The sequence below is a fragment of the Stereum hirsutum genome (assembly GCF_000264905.1).
Source record: "Stereum hirsutum FP-91666 SS1 unplaced genomic scaffold STEHIscaffold_2, whole genome shotgun sequence".
NCBI classification, from domain to species: domain Eukaryota; kingdom Fungi; phylum Basidiomycota; class Agaricomycetes; order Russulales; family Stereaceae; genus Stereum; species Stereum hirsutum.
In genome coordinates, this window is record NW_006763132.1 from 1,142,475 (window position 1) to 1,167,716 (window position 25,242).

The window sequence follows — 25,242 nt, forward strand, 5'->3', positions numbered from 1 at the left end:
CTTCTTCCGGTTAGAGACCGGGACGAACATTCTTTTCTGTGATTATTCGTATCGACTTTATATTCAGCGATGCAGGTGTAAATCGGCTCGGTGGTGGTAGGCCATTCTGCGCCACATCAGCCGGGTGTCTGGGGTGGCGCCGAGATTCTTGGATTGCGGAGATAACCGGAATCCGCCAGAGCAAGCTTCCTTCACCTTCAACTTGAACTTGTCAGTGTAAGCTAGCTGTTCAGAGCCTCTCACCTCACCATCATATTTATATATCTCTAGCCTCGCCAGGCATCCGTTTGTGTCTAGATTCTGGCCCAGCCTCTGAATCGATATCGACATCATCCAGCTGAGCATTTGACCGGATAGGTTTCATGAATCATGATGATTTTCATCCAGTGCTTCTCCGATCGGGTGCCAGCGTTTTCTTCGTCGTGTATCATGATGAGTATACTTGGATGGACTGTTTATATCTGGTCTGCAAGCTCGGTCAACACAGACGGGAATACCGCTCGTTTCGCGATTGTGATGCTTATTACAGTTGACGTCGCCCGTCTCGCTCGAGCGTGCTTTGGGATGTCCTTTTTGAATGTGCTACTTTCTTCGAATCGCTCTAGTTCTCTCTGGTTGTGCAACTGTCACTGCGATGTCACTTCGTTGGACGTCCTTCAAGCCTTTCAACTTCGACGCTTTCTATACCTCTGCCACCAGATATACTCGTAAAGCGGGATTATTTCTCTTTGTTCGGTTCTTCGTACTCTCTGATGTCATCCACTCATTGAAGGTGCATGATTCTCGTCGCCCTTTATATCATCCATTAATGCGCCGCCGATATCATCATTGAAGCGTGGTCGACCGATCGCGCTGGGAGGGGTCCGAGTCACACCACAAACTTCAGAAGTATGCAAGCCTTTCTTCCGTCCCACGAAGCCTCACGCCTACCCTCGTTCGTTCCTTCAACTCTTTACAACCAACACCCAAGTCGCTCACCTAGCAAACCAAACCCTCGCTTCAAGAATGCTTTCTAGGCTCTCTATCCTCTTCCTCACCGTCGCACTTGCGCTCTCTGTATCGGCGGCCCCGGTACTTATCGCTCGACGTGCTTGCTGATTCGCTTCTCCCTAACCCCCCTGGATCATCCGAACCCTCCAAGGCCCCTAACCCATCCAAAGAACCGATCGCTTCTGGGCCGCCTGAGTCTTCTAAGCCACCTGCATCTGTTGCTCGAGGTAAGTATGTTCAATGCGACCAGAACGATGTCACCGACTTATGCTAGCGTTAACTCATGACCATTGACTCGTGTTATGATAAGATGATGATGGTAAGTGGTATCGGTGAACTCTACCGTTGTGTTTTGATTTATGGTGTGGAGGTATGCGATGATTGACAAGTCGATGCTCTCAGGCTCTTCATGTTCTACATCACAGACGATATTTTTGCAGCGTTGTTCGGAGACAAGTTGGGCGTGGGCGAGGCGAGCTTCTGTGATCGTCCTCTCGAGCGTTGACGTACAGTAAGGATACGGATACGTCGTGTTCGTGCGTTCATCCGTCGTACTGACGGGCAGGACTACTTCTCAGATGGAATCAATGGTATAGTGATTCGAAGACGATGGAGTCTGAGATGAGGCTGAGAGTTGTCGTTATCCTCGCTCGTTGTTATTGTTGTATTGTCGTCCACCCTCATCTGTGCAAGCCACGCATTTCGAACTGAGAGCTGTAGTTGTCGGACGTTCGCTCTGAATGCCGTGATTCGTAGCTTTAGAGGTTTTAAGAAACGGGCCCAGAGTTCATGTCTGTCTGACCGAGAAGTGATCGCATGACCGTCGGCGAATGTGAAGAAGGGGTGAACTTAAGTTTGGCCTGAATGGCGTCTATGTGGCGCCAATGTGATATCATGTTGGTGCCACGCAGATCTGGCCGGCTTGAACTGAGTTACCGGTGAGTGACCGGGACGAACGGTGTTTTCTTCAATCCTTCGAAGAATGTCGAGGAGAACATGGAAGGCAGCTGGTGTGCTAGGGTGGCAACTTTGCTGTGAGTGCTGTACTCAGAAAGGTCTGCGTTCTAGCGCTTGCACAGCAACTTGAACGGTCTCTGTTCGCGCGGTAATCCCCGCGCGCACTCTCCCTCCTCCCCTTCATCCTTCGTCCATTTCCATCGACGGCGTCTACACTCGCCATCGATTCCTCTGCGACGGAACATTGCAAGCCTCCCGCGAGCTGTGTTTGCCACCCCGGCCATCCTTCCGACTCCGTGCGCTAAGCGCCCTGCACGACCAATTCCTGCTTTCAGCTCCCACAACCCTTGCCCTGCCGCCACCCAACCAGTCTTCTACGACGTCGTACCCGCTCAATCCAGTAACCTGCCCCGTGCTCCTCGCCTTGCACATCGTCGCGGACGTCCCGAGCATCGCAATATGGTCTCCCCAGGTCCCCCGAGGAAGAGTGGCCGGTCTATGCGAGGTCTGAGGGCGCCGTGCTGGATCGATGGCTGATGGACGTCGGAGGCACACTTGAGCTTTTTTCGGGAGACGCCAGTGTATTGCCTCGTTGCAGACGCCAGGCGCGAGTCGCGTGAGTTATTGTCTGCTTGTACTCTTTTCGAGGCTCTTCAGCTGCCACTGCTTTCGGTGGCTCAACTTGCTCCTGTCCCTCAGCCTTCACCTTCGTCCCCCCCATCCCGCTCTCCTCCTCGTCGTCACCAAACTCGTCCCCGTGCGCGTTATAGCAACTGGTATGTCCTACAATATGCCTCTGCACTTCATTTGCTTTCGAGCGAGTCTGTTTCTCTACATTTCATCATCGGCGGGGCGAGCCAGTGCGTCGTTTTCGAGTCGGAGATCGGGTGATCGACGTTTGCGCTCGAGCTCGATATACGACCCGGCTACGTTCTTTGTCTAACCCCTGTGGTGGCTCAACTGTCGTCGACGCTCATATCGACGTTGATGGGGCTCGCAGAGCATCGTGCTCGTCGAGACTACCATTATGCGCCCCCGGGACCGATGTATACAGCACAGCTTAGTGCCACTGTGGCCCACCGTCATGTTCTTCTCGTTCCTTTTGACTGTCACTGGTGGCATCGAATTTCAGAACGAGCAGTGGATGCCACATCTCTCCTTTCAACTGTCTCCTACAGTCCACGATGCATGATGAGGGCCCAGCCTCTCCACCAGTGCTTAATTACAATCACAATTCTTCCCTTTCCCGTCCAAAACTGACGCGTTTCCTCTGCACAGCACAGCACATTCCACCGCCTTTCCCCTGGAGCTATACGCTTTGACCTCGTACCTCACACGCGGTAAGTATCCTTCCTATCCTTTCCCCCATTCGGTCCGCCCCCACCTTCCCCCCCACCGTCTCCTCGAGTCCTGCCTTCCATATACCGTGCCCGATCGAGGCTTGGAGCTGACTTGAGCGGTGTAGGATCATCGGACTTGGTCTAGGCCTCGTATTTCTACTTCCGTATTTGTACTCGTCTCCCTCGAGGGACGAAGAGCGAAGGAAGAAGAACAGGAACGGAGGATAAAGGACTCCATCGGCGGGACCGCCTTCGAGGGCTCTTTTGCAATCGGTGAGTTTGGTTTGTTCAGGGTTGTGTATATATATGAGGGTGCGGTGAGGCCATTACTGACTCTTGCCTTCCACCCCTTGTCTCTTGTCTTGGCCTTCTAGGATATCGAACGATTATACCCCGCTCGACTACTGCAGGAATAATGGAAGGAGATAGTTATTCGAGGCGGATGACTTATGGCCGTTCGCGCCACGGTCAGGTTCAGGCTCAGGCGGAGGATGTCGATATCGATATGCAACATCAGCAGTATGGGCCTCGTACACAAGTGCGTTGCTGTGTGCTCGTCTTCATGTCGACTTGACATGCTGATGAGTGTCGCTTTCTGTTCCTATTTCTAGCCCGAGTCGTCACAACCACATCCCCAATCCCAATCCCAATCCCAATCCCAATCCCAATCCCAATCCCAATCCCAAGCACGATCCCAAGCACGATTACCACCGACTTATCCGTATATACATCCCAATCCGCATTCGCAACAACACACGGACCGCTTCATACCTCCTCACCTATCCCCTCAGCAACAACAACAACAACAACAACAACAACAACCATTCACCACTTTTGCACCAGTCCGAGGGCACCTATCACCCCAATCTCAAACTCAAACTCAACGCCAGCCCTCCACTTTCGCGCCACCGAGATCACACGCTCAGACGAGGAATTTCTCGGACCCCGTGTCGCGAATGCCACACCTATCCCCGCAACAACAGCTCCCATCCACCTTCGCCCCTCACACACAGACGAGAAATTTCACCGATCCCGTGTCGAGGTATGATTATCGAGGTGACGCCTACGACGCCGTTCAAGCAGAAGCCACCCGGAACCGACATCGATATCATCATTCGGATCCTCCCAACGATGCGTACATTGAACGTGGCGAACGATATGATCCTGGCGCTGTCGTGTATTCTCAACTACCACAACAGCAAACCCAACCTCAATCCCCACTACGACCACCACCTCATCATCAGACACAGTCCCATTCCCAGTCCCAACCTATACACGCACACGCCCCCGCAGAACAGACCCGTCAATTCGGGTTCGACGACGACGGCCATGCTCATGATCATGAGCGTCGTCGATATGGAGATGAGTATGGACATGGACATGGAAGGAGGGAGAGGGAACGCGAGTATCCGTATGGTGGATACGCCTCCGCGGACCAAGTTCCACCACAGCGATATCGTGTTCCACCCCCTCAACATGGATCGCCGTCTCGCGCGCATACACAAGCTCAAGGCCGTGGACCTGGAGGTACCTATGACTCCGATGAGGACGAGGGCGACGTGGAAGATAACACCTCGCCTAGGAGAGTCGAAGATCGTGCCCGCGCCCCTGCCCGTTCGTATAGCTCCAGTTCAAGCGAAGACGAGGAAGAGGCGGGAGGGAGGCGGATTAGGGACGGAGAGTTTGAGATTCTGAGTTCGCCGCCTTCGGCGCAGACTGCGCCGGATACGTTTGGGTATCAGAATCAGTCGTCGCCTTTTGGACCAAGGGTGCCCATACGTGGAGGACGGTTTGAGGGGACGTCGCGGTTTGGTGGACAGGGGCAGGAGTGGGGACGCGGACGTGGGCGTGGGCGTGGGCATGATCCCGGGTTGTGGTCACCGCCACCGCCTGTGACGGCGTTCGGATTTGGACAAGAAAGGCCTGAAGAAGGAGAGGAAGAGGCCACCGCACCGGGACCACCGTCTCCGACCTCGACGAGTTCGCTGCCTCTTGCTTCTCCGACTCCGGCTCCGACTCCTGCGTTCGGGCCTTCTTGGAGCAGTCGACCGCCACAATCACAGCCACAGCTACAATTCCTGAATGTTGGAGGGCGCACTGTGGTGACGAACGCACCTGCGACTACCACTACGAATACGAATCCGGCCATGCCTCGCCTGTCGACGTGGGATTTCCTGGGGGCATTGTTGGGGACCGACCGGCCTGCCCAACACCAACAAGTTCAGACTTTTCCTCCGTCTTCGTCTTCGCCTGAGGTTCCGGAGATTGGGATTATTGCTGCGACGCCGGAGGAGATGGTGTACTCATCGCCACCGTCACCGTCACCATCGCCTGAGCCATCGCTACCCTATGCGGAAAGGTTCATTCCTCCGGCTCCGGTTCCGGCTCGTGGGGATTTCCAGCCGACACCAGCGCCTCTATCTTATGGGTGGGAGGGTCTGGTGGATACCAATCGGGGAACGTACAGTGCTGCTTCCGCCACTCGGCCACTTCGTATACCCGGTGACGATGTTCTGGAGAATCGCCAAAGGTGGCAGCAGGTGAGAGACGAAGACGAGGTGGAGATGTCGAGGTCGGCGCCTGTTTGGTCTGACAGTCGTAACGAGTTCGAGAGGCAGCTTGAGGTCGTCGAGGCGAGGAGGCTCGCTGCTAATAACAGGATCGGAGAGGGAGGAGGGTTGGATCCTGGATTTGGGAGGCCGAGATCACATACTTATCCGACGGGGCACGCGGAGAATGTTGGCCATCCTCAGGCTACTGTTGATCAGGATCTCGAGCTGGATCCGGGAGCTTGGGCTCGGTTACCTCCCAGGACACTGGACCCGAACGCTGCGCTCCGTACTGGGCACAGACAGGTGGAAGAAGAGGAGCGTCCTGCGCTAGACGCCGACGATGACCCCGAGATTGTTGATCCCGGTGCATGGGCTCGACAACCTCCTCCCCCTCCGCAGGCTCAGGCTCCGGCTCCATCACGACCTTCACCTCCGCGCTTCACCGCCACCGTCATCTCTGAATCGGACTCTGAAGTCGAGCCCGAGCATGTCCAACCTCCTCGAGTCGAGCGTCGGATCTCCATCTCTCTACCTGATCCAGAGGAGTCTGCGCCACAGCCACATCCTAATTCCGACGTGGAAATGTTCAGGAACTCGTTGGGGTTGAACACTCATGATCAGGACGGTGGGTTTCTTGTGCCGCCGGATTTCACTGGTAGACGGACGTCGTCGTTCAGTGCGGGGGAAGGCGACGCAAGGGAGCAGAGGGATGAGATACAGGCGCTGGGTCATCGACGGTCGAGGAGCGATGCTGCGTTAGATGCGCAGGATAGTCTTTTGTTCCGGGTAGGTTTTTCTGCGCCTGGGTTTCTGTTCAGTGTTGATAGTCGTTGTGCTCTGTACAGCCCAGCGAGCAATCGCATTCCGATCTGAGCCTACGACATCAACGGCATCAGCGTGCGGATCTCGTCGCCTCGGTATTGGATCGGGTCGGAGGAGGACCGTCAACGTCAATTCATCGTGACGATGGAGGACGGACGTCTATACACTCTCGCGAGAGTCACGCCGTCTCTGACAATAATTCCTCCGGGTGGCGGTCTTCTGGGCAAGGGCCCCCAGTGTCCTGCTCCTGCTGCCCTTGTCGTCCAATCAATCAGAACCATAGTCCTGGGTGTGGTCATGGGGGTTGCACCGGGCGTAAGCCATGCATGTGCAATGTTGGTGGATGTGGCTCCTCGCCCGCACATCCGCCTCAATCGTATCACCATGGCGTACCATGTCCCCATCCTATTCCGCACCCATCTCGTCAGCGACGAGAGTCACCTAGCCCTTCGCCAAACCGGTCACCTTTTATTCCTCCGCCACCCCTTCCTATCGCGGGACCGTCAACTTCGTACGACCCGTATCGTCCTCGCGAACCAGAGATATCGGTCTCGACTTCTACTTCTCTCCCGGCAAACATTCCGGGTACGTTCACTCAAGAAGTATTCATAGCAGTGTCTGCCGCTGCCGCTCCCGCTCGACCTGCCGTACCCTTCGTGCCAGGAACCTTCGAACCGACTTACCCTCAAGCAGCTCTGGCTTCGTCCTCTCCCCGAGACGTGCCCGCTGAACAAACTCTACCCCCTGCAGAGCCTGAAGAACCTGAGGAGACCCACGCACCGTTGTCAGCCCCACGCAACCCTCGCTTTCCTCCATTTCCTCCCAACTCCGACCATGCGAATATGAGGACCGTCGATACCAACGTACCATGGAGGACCTCACCGGGTGTCAGGGTGGCGACTCCTCTGCCAACTACGGAGACGAATGCGACGGCGACGAGGACTGCAGTGAGATCCACGGGTGGCGAGAATGAAAGGTTACGGAGTGTTGGTGCCGGCCAGCGAGCGCACGGTGGCACAGCCATGACTGATCGTGGTGTTTCTGGATCTAACGAGAATAGGGTGGCGCCAGGAAGCGTACCGGTCCGAAGAAGGATCGCGCGTTTTGGGTCTATATGGGATCCGGTGCAATATTACGAGGAAGAAAGTCCAGGGGAGGTCCTAGTGACTGCCGAAGGTGGTGGAGATGTGAGAGGCGGAAACGGAGTGGAGGGTGAAGGTCGTGCGCCCCGAGAACGGCGAGGAGTATGGTTCCGTAGACGACGATCCAGCACGACTCGCACAGAGGAAAGAGGAGAAGATCGTGGTGGTGCGCAGAGAAGAGGTGGTAGTATTTGGGGGGCGTTGCGGAGGGTGTTTACAATCAGTGTGTAGCGCCCTTCTGATATGTTCCCACACGCACCTTTCTCATACCCCAGTCATCTTTTGTTAGCCCGATCCGGTTCAGGGAATGCTTCTGGTCATGTCCCAGAGTCATCGGAAAATGTGGATGCCTCCGTGGGCCCGATGACTATCACGGACGCAGAGTGGCGAGCGGCAGGAAGATGGGCGAGGCCGACGGTCAACGGTGTGGTGGTTGACAACATTCGTACGTCTAACTTCATCCTCTCGACCTGTCGTCCGTGCATCGTTTTGACCATCCCGTGTTCTTTCAGCGCCTATTCGGCCTCACCCCCTGAATGGAGTCAACCCAGAGGCTGTGTTCAGGCGCCTGCGAGACCCAGATGGGACAGAACATCCCAAACGTTGGGTTCCTGGCCTCGTGCATCCAAGCTTACCGCCGAGACCTACCGCATGGACTCCTCTACAACCAAGTCCTGAAGAGAATATGCCTGACACCTGGAGGCGCCCTCAGACTCAGGGTGATCGCGCTGGTATGGTCCATTTGTTTCTCTCCATCGGATAAATCTAAACAGACTGGGTCATATAGGTCCAAGCACGTCGTCTGACGCGTCGCCCCTCCAGTTGAACCCTATTCTCAGGCATCGCCCATGGGGCCCACCTCAACTTGTGTGGGACATGCGGCTTCCTCCAAGCACAGCCCTATATCTATCGACCTCCATTCCGGCCTCGCCACCGATAATCAACCTGTGGGATCCTCAGCTTCTGGACGATATGGGGCGGCCACAGGTGACTACTGAAGGGGAGGCCCCAACTGTTCTGAATTACCCTGCCGACCTTCCCCGTCGCCCCCCTCCACCTCCTTTTGGCGGAGTGCCTCGTCTGGATCGAGTGAGGCCTTCGCCAAACTATCCTTTGTCTCCTGTCATCATACCGCTTGCGCCATCCGATTGGGCTCAGCCCGCCACTCACCCCTATGTCGACAGTCTGGATATCATGGCGGTCGCGGAAGACCCTTCGCTGGAGTTCGCATGGCCCGTCACCATTACCAACCAGCGCGGGATTTTGGTGGAAGACGTATTGCTGGGTATCTGGGCCAACTTTAACGAGTTGGTGACCAGTGGAGAGTACAATTCATGGGAGACCCCGACTCGCGAAGCTGCCAATAATGCCTGCTGGCATAGGGCAACGCCTCAGGCTAGGACGGGAGGAACTTCAGGAAGTGGAGCCGGAGCTGGTTCGAGTCGTGCTCAGCAGCGGGCGACGGATCGTTTGAGAAGAGTGGATTGGCTCGGTGAGAGGATCATGTTCAGAGGGCTCGAGAGGGATGAGGAACGTGGATGGATTGTCTTTGTGGGTCCTGCGGCATAGTTTTTATCTCGTCTTATCTCGTTTTGCATCGTTTTTCGTCCTCCATTGCTTTCCTCGCTGCGTGCTTTGACGCTGTGATCCTTGCTTTCGCATTTTGCCCGCATCTTCGTTCTGTCGCTGCACACCATACGAACCCCGGTGTTTGATGCTACCGCGTCCTCCCTGAGCTTTGAATCTTTATACTTTCAGTGTACTATTTTTTCCACCCATGATTGTGCTTTTTTTCCGTTTTAACTTGTATACTATTACTACGTCTGTACCCTATTTCGGGGTGGAGAGAACGAGTTCATTGCACGCGGTAGCTTGCGTACTTAGTCAATGTCAATGCTTGACACACTCAAGTAATGTGGGATCTGATGAGGGGAACGGTCGCAACTCGCCATCGTCCTTCTTTCCCTTCTTTCCACACCGCTTGCTCGACAACCTTGCCACCCTGAAAATCCCTTCCTACGATGGCAGCTCAATTCGTCGGTAGGGTTCGAGCCCTACGGACGAGGAGCTAAGTGTCTTCGTGTGGGGCAACCGAAGTGTTCTCCTTGAAGCTTCAGAGTGCTCAAGCCAGAGCAGCACGAAATCGTCGTGGTCGTAGTAGGGGTCAATCACATAAGAGGTCGGACAAATCAGGAAAATACTAGACACCCAGACACGACGCGACGCGTCTCTTTGTCTTTCTTTACTCCTCCGCTTCCTTCGCACATCCCGTCATGATCATCATCATTCTCACTCCTTCAACCAATATTAATCATGCATCTTGCAGCTTCCATGATTCAAGACACGGTCTATGCTGACCGTTCCTCTCGAATTAGAACACCGCGCAGCAAGCTGCATACTTATTGAACCCCTGCTTAGTACGCACATCTTTCCCATGAGCCCCTTGCTATCCGAATATGGACACTCTTGACAACGAGAGAACCCATCAGGGATGATTTCGGACGCAGATGTACAAGTGGACATAGCATCGGGAGTTCACGAACCCTAAGTTCATATGAGTAGGCTTGTGCTATAAGTAAGCAGTCCATATGTACTATGTGCGCCGCATCTCCTCATTTCCAGTCTTCCCCTTCCCCTAATACTCACATACAACCGACACCATCACATTCGTTGAACCCGTTCGAAACCCATCTCAGAGGCTGACCATGCCGTCTCTGACTGCTCTAGGTCTCGCAGCGGCCTTGACTCTCGCGTCGTCTACCAACGCGCAATCCGTTCTTGCCTCGCTTTCTCCGTGCATACCCCCTCTCCCTGTCGTTCTGACGTCGCATCCTCCAACCGCCTCTTCGGACGGCATCGCAAACGCCTCTTCCGTACTCGATAGTCTGGTCACTGCGGCGTTCAATGCAAACCACACTGGTACCCCCAACATCGACAGCCTCGTCATTGCGGTCATCACTGCGAATGGCACCGTCTTTGAGAAGGGGTACGGTATCAGGATTGCCAACGAGACGGACCCTGCTCTGCAAGGCGGAACTCCTGACAGAAACACTCTTTACCGGATCGATTCCAGCTCGAAGCTTCTCACTGCCATCGAGACCATGTATCTCAAGCAGCAAGGCCTTGTTACTCTGTGAGTATATCCATAAATCCCCATCTTCCTGAGCTAACACTATACTTTGTGTCGGTAGTGATGATCCTATAACCAAATACTTCCCCAACCTCACTGAAATCGCTCAATCGAACCCCTCCGTCGATCCCTCGCTCTGGACTCTCCGCGCCATAATGGGCCACATCGCCGGTCTTCCCGCCAATTATCCTGCCAACCTGACCGACTGGCCGCACAATGTCACGAGCAGCACTCCTGGGCCCACGCTCGCTGAAACAACGGTCGACGATCTCTTCAACGCGATAGCGTTGCAGGAGCAGCCGTTGCCGATGTGGAGCTGGCCGATGTACTCCAATTTAGACTATGCGTTGACTGGGATGGTCAATATGGCTGTGGCGAAGGATCCGCCGGCGACGCATCTGGAGTTGTTAGAGAGGGATTTGTTTGGGCCGTTGGGGATGAATAGTACGGGAATTACACCGGACGACGATCAGGCGAAGAGGTTCGCTGTGTGCTCGACAGATCCTTCGATCGCCGTATGTGGTTCATCCGCCCTCTTTGTTTCTTGCTCCATGTTGCTAATTTCCTCCGGTCCAATGGTTTAGGACAACCTCAGTCCTGTGCTGGACCCCGCCGGTGGCATCTTCACCTCCCTCGCAGACATGGAACTCATGATCCAGATGCTGCTTCAGGCCTCGGGAGATGGTAGTATCTTGAACCCTGCGACGATGCGCGAATGGCTCCGTCCGGCGACTGCCCTCTGGGATGACGAGTTCGAGATGGGTCTTCCTTGGGAGATCTTCAAGCTCAGGAACACTCACGGAAGGGTCGAGAGACTGTTCACCAAGAGTGAGTACAGCTTCCTTCATTTTGGTATTGGGGGTTGTCGCTGACGACTTCCGTTACAATTTCCTCTTTCCATCCGCGCGGTGACATTGACAAGGTGGCTCCGGATACGCTTACCAAGCTTCCTTCACGATCAACCCCCTCTCTGGCTACGGAGTCATGGCCATGTCCTCAGGTCTGTACAGCGACATGCTTCAGTTCGCCCTCCTCGCAGTGGAGGCTTTCCAGCCTGCCTTCGACAACCTGAAGGACAGCATCTCCACCGATCTCTACCAGGGCAACTGGACCTCTTCCGACGGTCAGACATATATCGACATCAGTCTCGACGATGGGGCGTTATGGGCTCACCAGGTCATTCTGGAGGGAACGGACGCCGTAACGTTGTTGCTTGGTGCAGTGGCGGCTGGGGATAAGGTGACGTTGTGGCCTACGTTTAGGCCAGGCGTGGAGGAATTCAGGTCCGCTTTCACTCCCATCTCTATACACTGGGACCTCTAGTTCCAACACATGTCCTGACGATGCTTTTTGTATAACAGGATCTCCTTCGGGTTCTCTCAGCAGAACGGCATTCCGAACTGGCGCTGCATGGTCCCCGTCGTCGACCTCGACATCGGGTACAACTTCGGACATCCGACCACTCAGCTCTTGTTTGGGAATGACTCGAGCGGTCAGCGGTACTTGAGCGTTCCGGCTATAAATGCCACACTGTACCGCTCTTGAAGCGGTGTATTGAAGTCAGCTAGTGTAGCGTAATGCTAGCGTCATGGCAGCGTTGGGCGTCTTGGATGGACATTATATAACCATTGGACTTTTCTCCTGTTATAGGCAGTTCGTATAGCTTACTTCTGCGAAATACCCATCGAAATGTGTTGTTGAACGGTGGAGGGTGTGGCGAAATCTTCAACACGACTGCTGGTACACACTCGAACGATGAGGTCACCAGTAAAACTTGCAAGTAAAATTCGAAGGGCCGTGAAAATGAATGTCATTGAACAAATTTCCTATGCCAAAATAGGTGGGCGGGGAACTCCGACTCGGAGTCCGGGTTTACCCGAATTGATTTATGCGCGTCTACGAAAACGTTTTCAGGGATTCTCTCCCTCTCGTACGTCGAGAGGAAACAACGCCCATGTCCCATCGACTGTTATATTACTGAAGCGTCGTTTTTGCGTCGCTACGTGCTCGTATAGGCGAATGGGTGCAGGTGGCCGGATTTCTGGCCCGACAGTGGTCCTCGTGGTAGTCTCTGCTCTCCCCTGCATGTCACCGTTATGCGCCGGATGATACGTCCTTCGACACTTACTCTCCGTGGAGGTTCCTTGTTTGATGCTCATTGTCGGAAGGTTGCTGACTGAGCCACATATATGATCATTCACCGTTTAGGACTTGGATCTGGGCCGTCGATAGAGTCTGGATAGAGTTCGACTTGGTCACTGCATACTGCAACAGCGTATAACAGACGAACTTCTTTCAGTTTTCAGTCGAATGCAGGTCCACGACCCGAATAAAACCGTCATCAATTGCTCGTCTCCTCAGACCAAGTTGATATCTCTTCCTACAGTTGTTCTTAGTCAACTGGAAGTTGATTCAGACGAAGGTGCTCAATCCTATCTGCTCATGCATCTCGGTAGCCATATCCATGATTTCTATGGAGGCGCTGTTGTGAGTTCCCCAAGTACTTCCACATTGTGGCAACAGATCCTGGCTGAGAACATGTGGCGGACATGCTCCGCTCCGAGGCCTTCCGACAACCTTCCGGACAAATAATTCGTGATTCCGTCGTGCTACAGTCTTGGATTACTCTTGTTGATTCTGGAGAGTATCACGGGGCTACTCAGTTGAAAACCCGCTCCCGCTGTGGACAACTTCAGGAATCACGTACCCTACCATTGTGGTTGTTCATACCCTGTATTCTTACAGAGAGATCATGAATCTGCAATGTTTGATGCTTGAAACTGAAGGTTTGAGTACCTTCCCAGCCTTATCACCTTCCTCTTCAAGAGAAGCTTTCTTCTTATCCAGAGTGCACCACGAGTCTGAGGCACAGATTCGCAACTCTAGATAGGCTAAGGTAGGCTTCCTTGTCAGACGTTGGGCAATGGGAATAGAGCCTACCCTGCCCTCCATGGCGCGATCTACGGTAAGGTAAGATAACATTTGCGTCATTTTTGGTGATCGTACCCACGATGTAGACCTGCAGGTCGAATTCGAGGATGGTTCCCGCCCCCGGCCGTCTCAATTGCGAAGAAAGTTAGAGGAATCCAGTACACCTGCGGCATGAATTCCGCGTTCTCTCAGTGCCAAGCCCTGGAGAAGTTGTGTTAGGAGGTGGGGTCAGCTATCGAAGTATATGCTATTGCAGATTCCGATAGCGCTTCTACTACTTATTGCATAGATGCACGATCCGCTCGACCTTTACTTTCCTCCCGGCGTACCTCTCGTTTGGCAGGCTAGTCCTTGTGCATCGGTATCGCAGCCCTTCTCTCTTTGTTCTCATCTTTTAGCACGATGGCGGACACGAACGAGAAGAAGGCCGTCCCTCAAGAGGATGTCGATATACAGGATATCAACACATTGGAAGCCCAGACCTTGACGAAACCTATGGGAAAATGGGAGGCATTCTACAGAGGGACATTGTTCCAGATGTTGGTCACTGGTGCAGTCGCCTTTGCGGGACCTGCTATGAGCGATGGTCAGTACCTCTGTTTCGAGAATTTGTCCATAAGTTAGACTGAAAATATCCCACTAGCACTCAGCGGATTGGGTGGCGGAGGGTAGGCATTCACCGTGCTCCTTGCCTCGAGCGTGAATACTGACGGGGGCTTGCACAGTCTCGCCACGCCCTACACTGCTAGTGAGTCTTCGTTCGAGTTCAGTGTTTCTGAATGAAGCTGAATAGGATCTTCCTCGCTCAGATGCTGGAAGCGCTGCCAGCTACAGTGTAAGGCTGTCCATTTATCTTTTCTCGTATGAGTTCTCATCCTTCTCGGTTTTTCGTGCAGATGATGGCTGTAACATGGTGAATTAGTATACAATGGCGCTAAAATTACCTTGCGTTGAACATCCTGAGTGCTTTCATCCAGTTTGTTCGGTGGGCCGTTGATCAACCGTCTCGGAGTGAAGTGGTCGCTGGCACTTGGAGCAATGGCTTTTCCTTTGAACGGGTGCGTCCCGGGTTGTTCATAGTCCATTTCTCAGTTTTGATTGATATGACTGTCCCCACAGCTCGTCGCTCTATGTCAATAGCAAGTATGGAATCCAGGTGAGCTATTCCTTCTTTCGGCCTTGTAACCTCTCGTATCTGATGGGAATATTTTTAGTGGTACTTGATCGTACGTTGGCTACGTAGCATGCAACCCATCATGAGACTAATGGCTTTCCCTGTGGTTCGTTCATAATATCAGTTCGGTCATGCTGTTTCGGGGCTCGGTAAGTCTTCATCAGACCGTCCTCTCTGAGCTATTGATGCGACTTCAGAATCAAATTGTAGGTACGGGTCTGTGGTACGTCGCCGAAGCTGCAATTATCTTGTCCTACCCAGAACCAGGTCGCCGTGGTCGGTGCGTATTCATCTAGCTAATCTGCTTGATACGATCTTATTAATTGTCCATCGATCACTCCACATAGATATCTGGCTCTCTGGGTTCGTAGCTCTAGCCGTCTCCCGCTTTCATCCATCTGACTCTTTTGTGGATGCTGATATATAGATCCTCTCGCGTAATTTGGGTCAACTGGTTGGAGGTGCAATCAATCTATCTGTCAAGTACGGCGAATTCTTTAGTCCATTGCTATATTCTGCTCGTCTGTTCGTTAGCATGAAGCGCGATTTTCTGATTTATATGTCTGTGATAGTGTGAACACAGACACGACAGGCGGTATCTCGCCGTCAACCTACCTCATCTTCGTCGGTAAGTCCTCCTTCCACGCACTCAACTATTTCGCGTATTTCCGAGTCTGACAGTGTTGTCGCTGCTCTATAGGTATTGAATGTATCGGTAAGTAATCGCCCCAACTCCACCACGCAATAACCGTTCAACAATCCACTTGCAGGTTTCCCCGCTGCGTTGTTCCTCTCGCCCCCAGAGAAAGTACGTAGAGCGGACGGGACGGGAGTCCATGTGGCCGCCGGGAAGTCGACTTGGAAGAATGAGTTCATAGAACTTGGGAAGGTCATCACTTTGAAGCGGGTCAGTATCTCACTGCTCGTCCGCTGCAAGTTCCACCATTGACGGTTGAGTGTATGATTGAACAGACATTGCTACTTGTTGGATTCTTCTTTTACTCTTTCTTCTACATCTCAGTGAGTTTCTCTCGTGTCCACGTTCAAGCAAATTGGAATACTCACTGTTCACTCTATTACTGTCACGGCTATATAATAGGTATATGGCACCTACTTGTCCACCTACTTCACCGTCCGCGCCCGCGCCCTCTCAAGCCTTGTCTCGCCCGCCTTCTGCATCGTCGGTTGTTTTGCCCTTGGATGGATCTTGGATCTCGAAAATTTCACTCAGCGAAAGCGTGCTCAGATGGGCTTTGCGCTCGTCGTCATATCTGCGATCACGATTTACATATACACGTGCGTCGTGCAGGCAGGATTCAATGCGCATGATCCGGGGACATTCGATTGGTGAGCCTTGCGTTCTGACTTGGTAGGTTCAATCGAGTTGTGATGTTTAATGTGTATGGTGTAGGACCTCACCTGGCTGGGCGAGAGCTTTCATGCCGTATTTCCTCATCCAGACGTTCGGCCCAATTGGACAATCATACATGTTAGTCACCGTTCCACCAATATCACCGTCATGGAAGCCCTGACAATAGTTTCATTAACTACTCATTCACGATGCTAGGTACTGGCTCATCTCATGCTATGCAAAGGATGTACAGACGAACTCCAGGAACGCGGGTGTGTTCCGGTCGCTTGAGGCTGTGGGACAAGCGGTCAGTTATGGAATCAATTCGCATGCGGAGAACCTGTTTGTTGGATTGTGAGTTGAATTCTAGCCTACTGTTGCACAATAACCCTAACGAGTTATGTGCTTTGGACAGCGGGATAAACTTTGGATTGTTAGTAGTTGTGGCTCCGCTCATGTATTTGGTCGTGCGGACTGTGCCGGAGAGGATGCCTATGGAGATAGAGGAACAGAAGGATCTGGAGAGGGCGAAGGCTCAGGTTCAACATGCGCAGGAGCAGGAGGAACTGGAGGAAAAGTAGAAGGAGTTGATTCATGATCTTATGACTAGATTTTTCTCCAGGTAATTAGGGTCGGCGTATATCTTAGCTTGTCCATCTACTGGTCTACAAACATTCTGCAGGTGAATAAGGGTGCGGTGTCAAGAACCTCAACCCGAGCAGTCAAACGTCGACGTTCCACGTCGGAAAATATCGGAAGACCACTGAAGCGTAGCACCAAAATTGACCGCACAAGTTGCTTTGTGTATTATTACGTTTCTGTAGTCGTTACGGAGCATAGCGTCCATTCCCTTCGTACTATTGTGGGCCACCGTCGATTCATTAGTCCAGCATCGTACCTACCAGCTCCCAGTCTGCTCCCAACCCTGTCACCTGGCTGACGTTCAACCAAGGCTGTGAGTCGTTTGACCGCGCCCGCTGGTAGACCACATTTATCGTCGCTCCTTGGGGTAACGCGCCCGTCACCGTCACATTTTCGCCCACCACTTCAACATCCACGCCTACGCTGGTCGTGTTCCCACTGGCATCACCACTCTCAATCCAAGCAAAGAGCCTGTTCGCGGGACTGGAGAGGTTGAACGCCACACCGTCTTTGTTCTCCACATTCACAGTCCATGTTCCATTCCCGGTAGAGTTCGAGGAAACGGAAAACGGGGCGACGCCGGAGGGAAGACGAAGGTCCCCCGCGTCCGCGCCGAAGCCGACATAGAGGCTGTCGGGCTCGACGAAGAGACGTGCGTTGTAGAGGTAGCGGTCGGCCTCAACGGTGGGACGGGCGTGATGCGGATAGTAGAGCTCTTTCGTGCTATTGCTTCCTTTCACGCCGATGATGGAGCCGTGTCCGGTGGAGTAGATAGAGCGGGAGGCGTCTTGGGAGAGGATAGGGTTCGAGTTGGACTTGTAATAGGGACCCAGTGGGCTAGATGCGTAGGCGTAGCCAACGCCGTAGTAGGGTGATTCGTAACTACAAAAAACGAACAACGTAGGCAGTCAATTAGTCGATAAGCCCAATCATCGATGTATACGAAGTGAGGAAGGGAAGTGTCACTGACTTGTTGGCGCTGTAAGTCAGGAAATAAACCGCGTTACCGTCAGAGTCGTACTGCTTGATAGTCGTCGAGCCCTCGGACCATCGTCGGTTCTTCAGGGTGCCATTGCTCGCGATGTAGTCATGAACATGAGCGTTCTCCCATTCCTTAAACACAACAAGACACACCGTGAGCACTTCCTTCATTACATTCAAGATGATATTGTTCCAGGAGGGTAGCTTTCACCTGAGGTTGCTGGTGATAAGCAATGATTTGCTCCCAACCATCCCTTCTCGTCGGGCCCGGGAAACTCGAGTTCACCGAAGTCACCCAGCCTTCCGGTTTCCCCTGATTCACATCCTTATAGCTCTCATGCACAGCAGGCATTGTCTTCGCCTCCGGGTCATTCCACCACGCGTCGTCGAGTCTGACTGCATAGATATTGCTCTCCTCGATGTACTCAGCGTACTCGTCGTCCCAGATCCAGTTCCTGTAGGCGTTCCGGCTGAAGAATAACCAGATGGAGCCGTCGTCATCGAAGAAAACATTGGGGTCAATGGAGGGGATGTATGTGCCGTTGGGAGCGGTTTCGCCGATGGAGGGAGAGGATGGGGGGACGAGGTAAGGAGAGGTCATGAGGAGGTTGATGTCGTGATAGGTGGGGTCGAAGGGGTAGTAGTCGATTGGGTGGGCGGCAATGTTGACGAAGGGGCCGGAGGGAGACCTGGACACTGCGACGCCAATTTTTGAGCCTTCTTCGAAATCGGGGTACCTATAGAATGACGGTGCTAAGTCGAAAGTCATGGACAACAACGATGGTGAGAATGCTTACTTAAAATATTGGGCTACAAGTTCGGGCTCTGTGTAACGGCCTGCGTAGAATCTGGAAATCGCAACCCTGTCATCAGCATCCTCGCACATAGAGATTGGACAGTGCTTACAAAAAGTACCATCCTGTTTCCTCCTGTAACATCGTTATTTAAAACACGTAGATTGGCAGCTCAGCGAAAGCTTTGTAGGTATACTAAGGAAACGAATTAACCCACGTTATGATAGCATTCTGGAGCCCAATACCAATCCTGAGCCCAGTTGGCACTCTCGGTCGCGTTCTTGATGGCACCACCTTCGATCTTGCTCCAAGTGGTCATATCCGGGCTGGTATAGATCGCGAACATCCAGCCATCGTCCATGCCCTCTGTAGAATAAGCCCAGTACGCATTGGTGGAGGTGTCCCACCGGACGTAGACGTCTGCAGCGAGGTTCGTGGGGTTGGTATTCGTGTAAGTCGCGTCAGTTTGCCAAGATTTGGAACTAGACTTGGCGAGAGCAAAGCTAGAGAACACAAGTCCGAGAAGTGCGATGCTTTTGCCAGTGAATGTAGAAAGGGACATCATGGCGGCCGTAGGAGTTAGGGCCCAGCGAGGTGGAAGCCATCGAGTCCGCTCGGGTACTTATACGTGTTTACCTAGTCACGGACCGAGTAATTGAAGAATATTGCTCGATGAAATGAGCAGAAGCAGCTGACGACCGATGCAGATGGCGCGTGGACAGGGTCGGTTTCTAGCATCACAAGAACAGAGCGAGTGTTACCGACGGGATAAAGGTACGGGTCTGATCTAGCATAGGTGAATACCCGGCCAGGCTTAAAGTAAGTCGGGAGCTCCCAAGCAGGCCTGTATATGTGAAGAGGCCGTCAGTGGGCGCGAACAGCAAAGGGCCACAGAGCCAAGAAATGCTGAAGTGGCAAGATAAATTGATGCGGGGACACCGCCGGGCCCCGGGTGCACAGCCACTGAAAGATGATCTGGGATTGGCACGTGGAAGGGAAGATGCCTGACTCGTCAGTGCGCTGCCGAGCCGCAAAGCGATTTGGACGTGTTCGTCTGAGGCACAAGTCAGAGTCTGCAAGAATGCACCATGTTCCGCCATTCCTTACCGCATCTACATTCTACCCTCATCCAAACTTCATCCAGAAACATATCCCGAAGAACGATTGCTTCTCTTCCTACTCGAAACCCCCTCTTGCACACCCAATGCCGTCCTCGAATATTACCCCTAGGCAATGGTCATGATCCACGACACTCCTTGACCCCTCTTTTTGTCGCTGGTTTTCATTCAACACACAGACGGCAAGGATTGCCTATAATCCCCTTGCTGGCCATCCTGAAAGTCAGCCTCTCCCATTCTCACATACCAAATATCGTACTGAGCCCACCAGTCCTATCGCTCTTCCTAACAGGCCTCCACTGCTCTCGAAATAGCACGCACCGCAGGTCGTATCGCCTTCACTTTCATCCCACTCCTCATCCTCAAAAACTGCAAGTCAAGAAAGATTCTGCAGAGGGTCGAACATGCGGAGAAGAATAACATCGAGCTTCCGTGGATGAAGGATCCGAAACGAAAGCGGGAGACACTGATGAAGAGGATGAGGACCAGGGCGCTTCTGTTCCATGCATTGATGTTCACGCCATTCGTACTTTTCTGGGGAGCAATCATTGCAAGTTTGGAACGGACACCGTTAACTGGCAGGTAAGTTGCTCTTCAGTTTCTTCCATCTCTTCGTATCCAGTACCTCTTCCGGGATTCTGCAGAAATCGTCTTCTTTCCGTGAGGACGTCGATTCTGGTGCCTTCGTACGTGTTCAGGTGAATATCTCAGACGGGCATGGCTACCCGTGTCGACCTGCAAGCCATCATACCTGTGTTGAGTCTATATCGCAGCTGCGGATTTGTTCTAATGAAATCACATCAATCCTGCATTGATCTCATTGGTGCATCAATTTACCATGTCTCCTTTGATCATGATCGTCCGTCTGCTCATTCGTATGCACATACAAGATTACGCTCGAGCTTTCTTAGGGCCCTGTGTATATTTAGACTCAGCCACCTTTCCGGGTCGTTTGTGCACTTGAGTTTCTGACAGTGTCTCACGCCATCCTTGTGTCCTTTAGGTGGCGCCTCATCCTTCTCTCGCCCGAAGAGGAAGAAGAAATATCTTCACAACTCGCCGGATCTGGCTGGTACCATGCCATTGGTGAGATCCTCGCCAAGGACGGACCTATAAACCCCATTCCACCAGGCGACTGGCGGCATGCGTGGGTCGCCGACACCCTTCGACGTCTCGAAACGGTCATTCCTCTTCTAGGAAACGAACGTATGCTCGAGCCACAATGGCTCGAACGAAGTGCAGATGATATCCCTCTTCCTCCACCCGCCGAATTTCCCCTCAAACCTCGTCCACGGGCCTCCGAGGTACTACATACGCTTTGCCAGATGTCGACCGCGAGGGATCCAGCACCAGGGCCTGCACCACATATTATCCCGGGACCCCCCTACTCACTTGTATTGATCGATAACCCCGAGTCATGCAATGCATTTTCGTATGGCTTTGGGCCGGACGGGGCAGGCGGCGTCGTAGTATTCTCGGGATTCCTCGACCAAATACTCGCTAAACAACCCCTGGAGCAAGTTATCTTAGAACAACCATCCTCATCCTCATGGTTATCCTCCCTCTTCGGTTCTCTCTTTTCATCGCCACAACCGTCCGTCATCTCATATCGCCCCACCCCCGAACAAACTTCCGACCTCGCCATCCTCCTAGCTCACGAACTCGCACACCTCGTGCTCTCCCATCATCTGGAGACTTTGAGCTCGCGGACGATCGTCATTCCTGGCGTGCTGTCGATCCTTTCGGATCTATTGAGGACCTTAACGTTCCCGTTGACGATGCTTTTTGGACCGTTTGTGAACGATGCCGTAGCACAGATGGGGAAGGTGGGGTCGGGAGAGCTAGGGATCATACATGAAAACTGTACGACCATGCTTCAAGAGATCGAGGCGGATGTGGTCTCGGCAAGGTTAGTCACCTCAATTCATCGTATAGGGCATCCCGGTGTATCTTTTGCTGCAACCTTCCTGCTGACATATCCCATGTTACGCAACGGCAGACTTCTCGCCCATGCAGGCTTCGATCCCCGTCGCGCGGTCCAGTTCTGGGAGGACCGCTCGGACGAGGCGAACACCGAATGCGGACCTACCGCCAATCCTGTTTCTACCGCCGACAAAGCTGCGCAGAAAAAGGTGAAGAAGGAGAGCTGGTCTATGGCTATGAAGTTGACGAGTTCAGACCATCCGATGAATGAGGTGAGGGTGAAGGAGTTGAGGGCAGAGTTGCAGAGGTGGCAGGAGGAGAGGGAGAAGATAGTGGCGGCTAATGAGCGGGCGCGGAGAGAGGCAACGGAGCCCTAACGTAACGATGTGGCGATAATGTCTTTGTTTGAGTAGGTGACAGGACTTAGAGTTCTTCGAGTTTCTACGTTAGATCTGGCAGTTCTTTGTGTCCATTTCTCTACTCCCCATCCCCCCCCCCCCTACCTTGATGACTTCATCTTCTTTCCTTTCCTTTTCCTTTTGCTTTTCGTCGTCGTCGAAGCCAGGTTTACGGCAACTATAGTCGTCCTGCTCCACACTCGTTTACTATTCATTTCCTCTCGACGTTCCGTTTCTCCTTGCTCGCTATCGGTATCAGCTTCTTCGTTTGTTCATTCAATCATCTATCTATCTTACCATGTACCACCACCACCTCGATCTCATCCTTGTACTCTATAACCGCGCTATCCTATTATTATACGCCCTTACACAAACTATACACAGCCGTCTGCTCCTCTTCATGGCGGGCCATCGAGTCTCGGCATGCACATACGTACATACCACACACTTACTGGCAGCGTCTGCGGATCTGACAATGGACAAGCTCGTTACTACTTTCGAGGGCTTGCGCACTTGGGAGTATGCCAGTGTATATATTCGGAGCGATTCAGGTGTACCTTACTCTTCGCCATAAATGTGTTGCCAGCGCTATTGATGGTTCCGGTGGCATCTGGAACAGAATAGCATCACCTCTCTTCTCTTTTCTTCATCGCTCCTCGCCGGAACGGCGATCACCATTGCGCGCGTGAACACTGCTAATACATGGTGCGGGCGAATCCGGAAGAGAATCTGACGGGGACAGAACTATTTATAGATAGGAACATGCTTGTGATCCGTCGACGTATTTGTCTTGAAGCGCCGCCATCTCGGCCAGTAGGAACGAGGAGCAAATTGTGGGGGCGGGGGTGGGGAGGTCAGATTCTGTTATCCCTAAGTAGCACGCACAAGTCATGATAGCACAAAAATGGTGTGATTGGCTTCACGGGGATTTGGGTAACACAGAAACGTGTCATTCTGGGTATCTAGGATCTTGCTGACAGTAATGTCACATACATAAAGGCCAAGTAGCTCCACAGAACCCGCATAATCAGCCACAGAACGAGGACGGCGAGGACTTGTTTTCAAACCCACGAGAAACTGACGTGGAGCTAAGGCACATCAACGTTTCAGACACTGGGAGGAGGACCTCCAGGCCCACCACCTCCACCAGAGACGGTGACACCACCAGTCTCATAATAGTCCACGGCCGGGGTCACCGTGTACCCGGAGGAAGTATCGATAGCCATCGAAGACCACTACAGGTGTCAACCGCGACAGGTCAGTAAAAGCACAGACATAGTTCAGTTAGAGTCAGAGAAACGTACGGCGAAGATACCATCAGTGATTGAGTCGCCGAGAAGAACATACTCGACAACAGGGTCTATGGTGTCGGCCTCCTGCTCCATGATACCATCTTCCTCGTTGGTAGTCTACAATAGTGTCATTGTGTCAGTAACGGGGAATATCTGTGGGAGATAAAGGATTGCAGTGTACCAAGTTCTGAGTGTTCGACGTGTAGGGAGACGTAGCTTCTACCTCAGAGATGAGACTCTGGTCAAAGAAGACTTGTCCGACGTGAGAGACGTAGTCTCCGACATAGGTACCGTTGTCGAAGAGCGTGCCGTTAGACTGGTGAGCCATGACGTGGATATGGTTCGTACGACCGGTATAGTGTCCAGGGAAGACCGTCAGCCACTGGGCAACACCATCTTCGTCAGTCTGCTGAATGCCACGGAGGAAGGTTGCGTTGATGTTTTCACTTGAAGCGGAGTTTCCGTTTCCGCTGGCAACTAAATAGTATGATCCAATATGTTAAACGACATTCAAATCAATAGAGGGACAGACAGGACTGACCAACGCCGGAGTACACGCCGGTGGCATTACAAGCCCAGATATCGATGTAAGTATTCGCAACGGGCTCGCAAGTGTTGACATCGAGAAGCTCGATGTCCAAGTACGTGGGAACGCCGGCTTGGTCCTCAGTGACGTCAAAACGAACAAACTCGCCGTCGACAACTAGGGTCACCATCAGCATAGAGAAAAACAAAAATGGCCTGAATGAACTAACGGTAGGGGCCTTGGGTAACTTCCGGCGCAAGAACGCAGGTACTCCCGCTGTCAAAGAGTACCGATGGATCCGTGTCGTTTGTTACGCCGGTGAGGTTTGAGTGGTGATCAGTAGCCAGAACCCCCGGGAAGTCGCGCTTGAAGGGCGCGGCTACCAGACAAAAAGCGCATCAGTCGGCTTATATCCCCCGCCTGCGAATGATCTACGGAGAACGAACCAATAGAAAGTCCACGAGCTTTACGAATACTCTCAGCACGAGCTTGACGGCGAGCAATGGCTCGTTCGACGTAGCCATCGCGCTTCCTGAGCTGAGATTGGCACGCAGTGAGAGAACGCCGGGCGTTGCGTTTGAACTCGAGCTCGGCAGCAGACGGGGGGCCAGAGTGGGCGAAGGCAGAACCCACGACCGCCATAGCGGTAAGGGCAGACAAGAGTGTAGAAATCTGAACCATCGGGGCCAAAATTTACCAAAGGAAGAGGAAGATCACGTCGAGAGGACCTGGAGGAGGATAAGATGAGGTGATTTTCTTGTAAGCATTGAAACTACAGCCTTTATATCTGTCTGCGTGCTGTAACCACGGATGATCCCTGGTGAGGAAGGTAACATATGTTGGGTCATGAAGAATGAGATTCGGCTTGGAAGGACTGCGCAGTCAACGTTTCATGCACGATCATGATATGAAGGGCGCCGATTCATGGTGAAGAGGCCAGGCAGAAGTGGTGTATTGCGTTCTTCGCGTTTGCATGATGTTCGAACAGGCTGGCACGAGGACAACCGCAGTATTGCCTCGATTGTTGTCCACAATGCGGGCGTTCTGATTGGTCTCCACCTTCAGAGATGGCTCAACGCCAAGCCTTCTTTTACGGGTGCAAGTCAATCAAACCACCATTTGACTTCAACATACGCATGAAGAATCTTCGAAGAGGGTACTCACATGATAACACCCAAC

At 52.9% G+C, this 25,242-nt stretch overlaps 7 protein-coding genes across 7 annotated transcripts; 4 read left to right on the forward strand and 3 right to left on the reverse strand.

Annotated features, from left to right (window-relative positions):
* Positions 1–2,157: 2,157 nt before the first annotated feature.
* Positions 2,158–3,418, reverse strand: STEHIDRAFT_107609 (uncharacterized protein; the record flags this gene model as incomplete). Its single annotated transcript, XM_007299707.1, has 4 exons — positions 2,158–2,480; positions 2,503–2,720; positions 2,783–2,886; positions 3,278–3,418. 4 exons carry the CDS (start codon positions 3,416–3,418, stop codon positions 2,158–2,160), a joined length of 786 nt encoding a protein of 261 aa, XP_007299769.1.
* A 390-nt stretch (positions 3,419–3,808) lies between these two features.
* STEHIDRAFT_127950 (uncharacterized protein) lies at positions 3,809–4,982 on the forward strand (the record flags this gene model as incomplete). Its single annotated transcript, XM_007299708.1, has 2 exons — positions 3,809–3,825; positions 3,899–4,982. The coding sequence occupies 2 exons, from the start codon at positions 3,809–3,811 to the stop codon at positions 4,980–4,982; spliced, it is 1,101 nt and encodes a 366-aa protein (XP_007299770.1).
* Positions 4,983–10,508: 5,526 nt separating this feature from the next.
* STEHIDRAFT_152593 (beta-lactamase/transpeptidase-like protein) lies at positions 10,509–12,478 on the forward strand (the record flags this gene model as incomplete). Its single annotated transcript, XM_007299709.1, has 5 exons — positions 10,509–10,936; positions 10,995–11,448; positions 11,518–11,761; positions 11,856–12,216; positions 12,295–12,478. The coding sequence occupies 5 exons, from the start codon at positions 10,509–10,511 to the stop codon at positions 12,476–12,478; spliced, it is 1,671 nt and encodes a 556-aa protein (XP_007299771.1).
* A 1,788-nt stretch (positions 12,479–14,266) lies between these two features.
* Positions 14,267–16,970, forward strand: STEHIDRAFT_152594 (MFS general substrate transporter; the record flags this gene model as incomplete). The annotated part of the gene is made up of 20 exons (XM_007299710.1): positions 14,267–14,450; positions 14,508–14,532; positions 14,590–14,612; positions 14,674–14,699; positions 14,761–14,777; positions 14,842–14,922; positions 14,984–15,020; positions 15,079–15,090; positions 15,163–15,187; positions 15,249–15,318; positions 15,386–15,401; positions 15,466–15,521; positions 15,611–15,666; positions 15,739–15,753; positions 15,809–15,945; positions 16,011–16,058; positions 16,138–16,385; positions 16,450–16,527; positions 16,606–16,743; positions 16,805–16,970. 20 exons carry the CDS (start codon positions 14,267–14,269, stop codon positions 16,968–16,970), a joined length of 1,458 nt encoding a protein of 485 aa, XP_007299772.1.
* A 208-nt stretch (positions 16,971–17,178) lies between these two features.
* STEHIDRAFT_90817 (glycoside hydrolase family 43 protein) lies at positions 17,179–19,379 on the reverse strand. The gene is made up of 6 exons (XM_007299654.1): positions 19,024–19,379; positions 18,919–18,941; positions 18,810–18,860; positions 18,224–18,749; positions 18,002–18,144; positions 17,179–17,913 (listed from the first exon to the last, which is right to left on the reverse strand). Exons 1-6 carry the CDS (start codon positions 19,369–19,371, stop codon positions 17,271–17,273), a joined length of 1,734 nt encoding a protein of 577 aa, XP_007299716.1. The 5' UTR covers positions 19,372–19,379; the 3' UTR covers positions 17,179–17,270.
* A 506-nt stretch (positions 19,380–19,885) lies between these two features.
* STEHIDRAFT_136843 (uncharacterized protein) lies at positions 19,886–22,801 on the forward strand. The gene is made up of 4 exons (XM_007299711.1): positions 19,886–20,146; positions 20,217–20,506; positions 20,928–21,833; positions 21,924–22,801. The coding sequence occupies exons 1-4, from the start codon at positions 19,895–19,897 to the stop codon at positions 22,222–22,224; spliced, it is 1,749 nt and encodes a 582-aa protein (XP_007299773.1). The 5' UTR covers positions 19,886–19,894; the 3' UTR covers positions 22,225–22,801.
* A 550-nt stretch (positions 22,802–23,351) lies between these two features.
* STEHIDRAFT_152597 (aromatic compound dioxygenase) lies at positions 23,352–24,705 on the reverse strand (the record flags this gene model as incomplete). The annotated part of the gene is made up of 6 exons (XM_007299712.1): positions 23,352–23,480; positions 23,550–23,654; positions 23,719–24,014; positions 24,079–24,240; positions 24,293–24,442; positions 24,510–24,705. The coding sequence occupies 6 exons, from the start codon at positions 24,703–24,705 to the stop codon at positions 23,352–23,354; spliced, it is 1,038 nt and encodes a 345-aa protein (XP_007299774.1).
* Between the last annotated feature and the right edge of the window lie 537 nt (positions 24,706–25,242).